Source organism: Castanea sativa, chromosome 6 (assembly GCF_040712315.1).
Source record: "Castanea sativa cultivar Marrone di Chiusa Pesio chromosome 6, ASM4071231v1".
In the NCBI taxonomy this organism is placed as follows: Eukaryota; Viridiplantae; Streptophyta; class Magnoliopsida; order Fagales; family Fagaceae; genus Castanea; species Castanea sativa.
Genome location: NC_134018.1, coordinates 53,330,772 through 53,339,053, shown reverse-complemented (window position 1 = coordinate 53,339,053; position 8,282 = coordinate 53,330,772). Strand labels below are relative to the sequence as shown.

General features: G+C 34.3%; 1 protein-coding gene across 1 annotated transcript; it reads left to right on the top strand.

Annotated features, from left to right (window-relative positions):
• The first annotated feature begins 974 nt into the window (after positions 1–974).
• LOC142641531 (uncharacterized) lies at positions 975–1,845 on the top strand. The gene is made up of 2 exons (XM_075815969.1): positions 975–1,082; positions 1,191–1,845. The coding sequence occupies exons 1-2, from the start codon at positions 1,026–1,028 to the stop codon at positions 1,782–1,784; spliced, it is 651 nt and encodes a 216-aa protein (XP_075672084.1). The 5' UTR covers positions 975–1,025; the 3' UTR covers positions 1,785–1,845.
• Positions 1,846–8,282: the final 6,437 nt, after the last annotated feature.

Below are 8,282 nucleotides of genomic sequence, written 5' to 3'. Positions count from 1 at the left end.
GGATATGGAGTTGCCTATGTTAAAGAAGGTAAGAACTAGACCACGGAAGATTTATGAATAATATACAAGCAATTCGTAAAATATTAATCATTTGATTTGAGTTTATAAATTAGGATTATAATTCACATTGTTGTGGTAGGAAGAATAGTTTAAGTGGTAAAGATTTTGTGGAAAGATCTGTTATGGAATAAACTACGGTTATAAAGTACTTTGAAGATATTTTACTTTCACATGTTTCGTAATTTTTTTTTTTCTTTTTGATGAATGAAAAATGGGTAGAGGGGACAACCTGAAAATTAAAATCTCATATAAAAGTTGATAACAGCCATAAAAGTCTCTCCAAAAAAGAAAATTGATAACCAACGGAGAGAAAGTTAATAAGAATAATTAAGCTAATACTTCCATTCGAAAATTTGATAAAGCAGTGGCAATTAAATATATAGTATATCCACTTGGCACTACAATGTGGAAATTAAGTAGAATATCCTTTTGGTGCAATCATGCCTTGTTAGATTCACATTTTTTAAATATAATATATGATTTTATTATTGAATATTTTTAATTACACTAGCATGATACTAGTATTACTTCTTTACGAAGGAATTAATATTCATTGGAGGTATTATTGTATTAGACCTTCCTTTCCTTTATGTTGAGAAAGAATATACTTTCCTTCATACCAAAGAAAGTCTTAAAAAGGTAACTAAATTAATTTTTCCTCTGCATTAAAAACAGTCCAATTAAGTAACTAAACCCAACTAGGAATTTGGGGTAATATATTTATGACAATTTCAAACCAGTAGGTATGGTGTTACATTTTAATAATCATTCATCTACTCCTCTCTCAATTAAAACCTTCCTCAGTTGCTTCCATGCAAATAAATCAATGGCTAAGGCACATGCCCCACCGCCCCCACAACCTCTATATATAAAGCTAATGCCCCACAACCTCTCAATCACAACTTTTTCTACCACCAAAAAAAAAAATCTCAAAGATACCGATTCCAAAACGTAAAAGAAAAAAGATGTCTTGTTGGTCTGCTGATTATGCCACAAAAGCCTATCTCCGCACCCTAAAGATGGTGAGAAAGAGCAAACCATAATAATTTAATCTCTCTTTCTAATTCTTTTTATTAAAATTTGCTTTCTATCTTTATATATGACCAAGTTTTTTTGTGTTATTTTTATAGGGAACAAGAGGTAAGGAGCCTGATGTGGCGGAATTCATATCTGCCCTTGCTGCTGGCAACAATGCCAAACTCATGGTGATTGTATGTGCTAGCATTGCTGGATCAACCACTCTAGCATTAGTAGCAGCAGCTCATCAAACAGGTGGCCATGTTGTATGCATTCTAAGCAAGCTTGATGAATTGCATGCTTCAAAGAATGCTCTAGGCTCCTATGCAAACAGGGTCGAGTTTGTCATAGGAGATGCATGTACCCTTTTGTTAGATGATTATAATAAAGAAGCAGATTTTGTGCTTATTGATTGTGATGTCAGTGATCATAAGGGGGTGTTCTTAGCAGCACAAAAGAGTTCAAAGCATGAGAAGAAGGCACTTATAGTAGGGTACAATGCTCTCCACAAGGGATCTTATTGGTGGTCTGAATTGAAGACACATTTTTTGCCCATTGGAGAGGGGCTTTTGGTGACTAGAATGGTGGCTAATGGTAATGGAGGCCAGAAAAGAAGCCGTTGGGTGGTTGCAGTAGATAAGTGTACTGGTGAGGAACATGTTTTCAGGATCACTAATTCCCCACCAAGGAAACAAATTGAAGCTTAAAACCTTGTTTAATTCTTTGAAGAGTAAAGAGGAAAGGAAAATGAAATAGCTAGTAGATAACAATATAATTTTCTTTTTGTAGTTTTGTTGACATCTAGTAAGAAGGAAGCTAAAGTTTTATGAGGTTTCCTCTATCATCACAACAAAAATTTTAGTTTCTTGAGAACAATGTAGATGCAATAAATCAGATTTAAACATAGTATATTTCTCTAATTACATATAGTCCTTTTCTGCCCTTGGCGGCTGCTTGACTTTCATACAATTATTTTTGTCTTCACTTCACAAAAGGGACTCACAACCTATATTTTCTTTACATCACATAAATAAGGTTCTCACAACCCACATTATTTTCTCACTTCACATGTTGAACTTATGGCTTATATTTCTTCACTTCATGAAATGAACTCAAAGTGCATATTTTTATGCTTCACAGATTAGGCCCGTGGCCCATATTTGGCCACATAACAAAATGGGCTCATGCATGTAAGTGTTTCTCTTGTCTCTTGAAATGGGCTAAGGGCCTATGTTTTCTCCATCGGCTTCTCTAGTAAAATCCGATCTTTACACAAAAATGAGTTTGGGTTAGGTTGAGTTTGATCAGTTTAATCAAGTTGATGTATTGGATGCACACGCCTAAATATATAACATGCTAAGTTCTTGTTAGTCAATAGGGCCTCAGACTAATTATGGCAAAATAAAAAGTTCCTATCTTTGATAATTATTAAAGATGGCCTAGTATTATTAATCATAGTTATAAAACTCAGATGAGGCATTGATCTGGTCTATGAGCCGGGTAATTAGTCAAACCGCAAGGTCAAATAAAAAAATAAATATATATATATATATATAATTTTGAGAAAATAACATAAATATGTAAATTAAAAAAAAATGTATATCCTTAGCTAAATTAAACTCATCATTTTAATTCAAACTTAAGGTTTCACAAGTAATAACACTAGAATTTTATAAAACAGTATAGAGCAATGCTTTTTTTTTTTTTTTTTTACTTCTTTATATTTTCTCCTCCTTAAATTATCATATTATCATACATTAAATAGTAAACAAATCAATAAATTTGACTTATTATTCTGATATTTGGAGGCCTTTTTGAAATTGAAAAAAAAAATCATGCATAGCCTTTTTTTTTTTTTTTAACCATTAATTGTCATAAAAGTTTGGGTCCTTCTATAATGGGAATGGAACCTTTTTTTATAAAGTGGTAGGACCACTTTGTAGTGGGCCCAAAGGCCTTGGCCTTGAGCCAGCCTATGTGTTTGTCAATGACTCAATATGATAGGAAGCAATGTATTGTTGTCTCTTGTACATGGGATTTAATGGGACACTGGACATGGATATAAGTACTACATTATTAACACAAACACACACACCCACAAAAAAAAAAACTACATTATTAACACACACACACACACACACACAAAAACCACACAAAACAAAACAAAAAAACAAAACAAAACAAGACCATTCCATCAAAACAGAAAGGGAGTTTTTTTTTTTTTTTAATGCGAAGATCAACCTTTTCATTAATAGCCAATAAAAAGCAGAATAGCACCCTAAATTTAAAGAGAAAAACTTGTAGCCCTTGAGTAGTGATCTATGGTGGATTTGTTCTTTAAAAAAAAATTCGGTCTACTTTGGTCCAACCATTTCCCATGGGCACTCAAATTAGTCTTTTTCCACTCCAATCTAAACAAAATTATTAGCATTCTTTTGTGTTTTGAGGAAAGGTAAGGGATGGGCTTTACAAGGGAATGATCTAAGCTTGTCAGGGAAACCTAAGAAAAAAATGATAAACAATATGGGTGGCAATTTGTGTTCACAGGTCGGGTTCGTGTTGTGTCGAGTTATGAATATTCAGCTGTATGGATTGACCCGAACCCGACTTGTTTACTAAACATGTTAGGAATCTTCAACCCGACCACGACCTATTTATTAAAGAGGTCAACCCGACCCGACACGTTTAACTCGTTTAATTAACAAGTTATGTAAAAGTCAATACAAATGACCCGTTTTATAATCTATTTAATTAATAGGTCATATTTAACCAATATAATCTTTATTAATTCCCATGTATATAATATTGTTGATGCTCATTTTGAGAAGCTCAGTAGGAAGAGGAAGCCCAACAACGTGGGCAGAAGAGAGTTAGTAATTAGATAGAAAAGTCATTAAACCCAAGCGGTAGGAATAATGGATCATAGGTCCATAAAGCAAACAAATAGATCTTGAGGAACCAAATGGGCCTAAAAAGGTCCGAAAAGAGAGAAGTAGCAAACCCATAGACAGTATGTGATGTAGAAAAGTGAGAATGGGCCACAGCAGCCACAGCGGGCCCGAAGTAATACAAGGAAAGAAAGTAAGGGGCAATGGAGAGTCTATAAGCCCCAAGGATGAAGGATAGAGTAATTGGGCCAGGGAAGCCCAAGGAGTTTAGTAAAAGCTCATGGAAAATGTAGAATTAAAAAGGGTTAAGGATGCCCAAGGAAATTAAACGGGCCAAGGATGTTCAAAAGGAAATAAATGGGACACAGGAGCCCGCAAGTAACGCAGTAAAAAGCCCAATGATCATATTGGACTATCGAAAAGGAAATAAGCAGCAAGCCCAAAAAAGCCCAGCAAGTTTGGATCAAATAACATCACAACAGGAATAACAGAATGATGCAGTAGGAAATAATAGCAAGACCGCAGGAAGAAGCAAGAAGAATAGCTTGAAGGAAGGAAAGCTCACAATTAAGCAAAGCCCAACCCCTTAAAGGAAGCAAGTCAATAAAGAACGAACGAGAAAATAGCTCACACCATAAGAAGTCAAGGATGGATGGCAGAATGTGAAGACGAGCCTTCAAGTCACGGTAAACGCATGAGCAGCAGGTAGGTTTTGGACGAGCATAAAAGTGAAGCATGCTCAAGGCCCAGACACCACCAACCTGTACCCAGCCAATATAGGAAGTGGTGGGTCATGGGTAAAAGGTAAGAGGGCATGGTCTGGTGGTGGGGAGAGGAGAAAACCTATTTCATGGTTCCTGCTCAGGCTCTTTTGGGGGAAGTATCCTGTTGGGATGACATACCGTCCAAAAGAAGTAAGGATGAGTTGGAACCACTAGGTGCATGCGATGAGAGATAAAGAGAGAGAGAGCACCCACGCCGTGGCAGCTAAGAATGCCACGATAAGCAAACAGACAAAATAGTCATCTTCGTCTGATGATGTGGAATGGCGCGGCCAACACATGTAAGTAGTGCTGGCTGGGCAACTGACCAATCAGTATTGGTCAACTAGGACACCCACACCAGACAAAGGTGGTTAAAGGTTAAAATGGTAAAAGTTAGCCGTGGCAGGCATTATATAAAGGACCCTTGCCATGCACAGCGAAAAAAGGAGGAGGAAGGGAGACACGAGCACAATAACAGTAATCTCTAAGAAGAGAAATCACAACAAACTAAGCAAGCACTGAGAAAGAAAACGAGAAGAAAAGAAAGAAAGAATTAGAGAGAATAAGAAAACAAAAATGGAGAGAATAGAGTGGCAAACATGCACCAGATAGGTTGATCCTCTCTCTCCCTCTAAAACTCATGCTCTCTGCTAAAGGAAAAAGATCTTTCTGGGCACAGGTCATTTAGACTCGTTCCCTCAAAGCAGTTAATTTCTTCCTAAGGAGATTATTCGCATTGAGGAAATGGTTCCCTCCTTGACTTAGACCCAATGACACAACTTGGCACGACAAACTGACTTGTTTCTCTTTGATTCAATAAGCTTATTACTATCTCTTCCGTATTTATTTCTGTTGTTTCATGAAACGGGCATTCCTTGTAATGGCCCATTATTTACTTTTATCTAAATAGCAAACGTATCTCTTTTATTATCTTTGTTATATCTACCTGCCGTAATTATCATAGCAGCTCTGCTTGCCATGGGCATGTGATCAAAAATCTTGACAAACAGGGCATAATTTGTGCACAAGCCGGACCAAGGTGGGTTGCAATTGGACCGGTCACAACTCCCTGATCCAGAACACTTTGGGTCTAGTACGGCAAGAAGCAGTCCAGCCCAATATTACAAAAAAGCCCACCACAAATATTAAAATACAATTACAAGTATAAATATAGTAATAAACATATAAAAACAACCGTAAATTAAGTAATAATATCAAAATAACTAATAACTTTATAAGCTAAACGGATCAGACGGGTTCGCATGCTAAACACGAACCCGACCCGTTTATTAAATAGGTTAGCCATGTCAACCCAAATATGACCTGAATCTGTTTAATCTCAACCCATGACTTGTTTATAAACAGTTTAGTCGTGTCAGGTTTGTTGATCATGTCAGATTTTGCCACCCCTAATAAACAAGGGGTGTTCAGTTGAATCATATATTTTCTACCCATTTTTTGTTTCAACCGGATCAAGGGTTAGATTTCAAAATTATTTTGACACAAAAACCAAACAATTAGAGTGTAAAAATGATATTTTTGAAAAGTTAGAGACTATTTTAAACTATGGACAAAATTTAAGGACCAAAATGACAATTAGATCCTTTTTTTTTTAGATTATAAAATCACGTAAAAAACTACAATTGTTCATGATATAGACTATAAGTGGTGGAAAAAAAAATAAGTGTAAATCAACATAAAAATAAAATAGCAATCAATCACAGTTTACAGTAAGATAGTTGTTTACAAAAATTGTAACTTCTTTACGTAAAACTAAAATTATTCTTTTTTTTTCCCTACAAGGCTACAACTTTTGTAGTTGTTGGTGAGAGATTTGCACACACATTGAGAATTACAGTATATAATATTATTGAGTCGCTGCAGTTTTATATTTTAAACATGTTGATGATGCAAGGAAAATCAATAAGCTGGATACTTTGAGCTTCAAAGGACCGGTGACTGCTTGGAATGCCTGAAGAAAAGAACACACGATCAAAGGTGACTGAGGTGGACCGACCAAGAACCCTCTGATGCCAAAGTTAGTTTCTTTCTTTTATTCTAGAATTCCAACTTTTCAAGAGTTGCTTGGTACTTACCTTTATCTGATCTGAATGAGTGTTTATATAGTGCGCCCTCGAAACGGTTATTAGATTTGTAACTTTTCCTGTATTTGAGGAGGTTAGAGAGTTCAAAGATAATTTCCACAACCTCTATAGGAGTTATATTTTTTCTATAACTGTCATTAGAAGTTAAGTATTTAGTAAGAAATTATAACAACGAACTTAGATCTTGCTCATGCCTTAGAATAATAACACATGATTCAATCACCAGCTCTTGTAGGCAAATCCACACTTGGAAATTTCTTAAGTGCTAGGGAGTCGTCGAGGAGCTTTCCTGATGGACGACCCTCACCGTCTTGCCATGGACGACCTTCTTATGTGGAATAACATTTATGCTATGGACGGCTCTTATAAATGAATTGGAATTGGTGTAATTTTTAGTTCACCATCACTTGTAATAATAGAGTGATTATAAAATATATTTTTAACAAATTTTTTTAAAGAAAAAGAAAACGAAAACGATAATACATAAAAATATATATACCTCGTAGCTTGTACCAAATGATTTTGACTTTAATTCTCCTTTTCTTGATGTGATTTATCACTGTCCCAATGATTAAAAAAATTTCTATAGTCATCATGTTAAAGGGAATATTAGTCAACATAATAAAACTCAATATTAAAACGATACATGAGATAAAGACTACATTTTTTATTATAATATGCATCAAAAAATATTTATTATATTAGAAACGGAATTTTTATTATTGCTATAAGAAATGACAAAATTCATTCGTCACTCTTCCATCGTTGAATTTTTATTTCTATTAGAAATGACAAAATTCATCCGTCACACTATCTTTAATTGTAAGTAACGTCAAAAGGTCATTTTCATATATGATAAAATATTATATTCTATAATAAATTACTAATTTTGAATTATAATAAAATCATCTCAATATAAATTTAATAAAAATGTAATAAATCTCTCTCTCTCTCTCTGAGCAATACAATCGGTCACACCTAAGTAACCCGCATAATCGGCTTCCACCTAAGACTTAGAAACCAAGCCACATGATCTGAAACCATATCTTGTAATTCATGAAGCTCTATTTGTGCTCAAACCTGACCCAATTTGCGTAATTCCAAGTCTTATATATATAAAAATTTGAAATGCTTAGATGTAAATTGTCAATCCAAATTTATAATATCATAAACATTTTTGTTCGAGCAAACTTTTTAAAACTCAAACTATTACGTGTTGTTAAATTTATACAAGCAATTGTTTTTTTCAAATCCTTCAAACGCAATTTTAAAGAAAATTCTAAGTTTAATTAGTTTTTTTTAATAGAGTTAGTTTTTCTTTTTAAAAAAAAAAATAGAACTTTTAATATAGTTAGTTAAACATTGTATATAGTATATACCTTCCTACCGGAAATCTCAAATCTGTCTAATTACAATTTTAATTATATACATAAGAAAGTTATAACCTC

Bases quoted from the DNA above. Each gene is read 5' to 3' on its own strand.
- LOC142641531 (XM_075815969.1), top strand. From the start codon at position 1,026: ATGTCTTGTTGGTCTGCTGATTATGCCACAAAAGCCTATCTCCGCACC. The intron at 1,083-1,190 runs GTGAGAAAGAGC...TTATTTTTATAG, and splicing joins ATCTCCGCACCCTAAAGATG to GGAACAAGAGGTAAGGAGCC.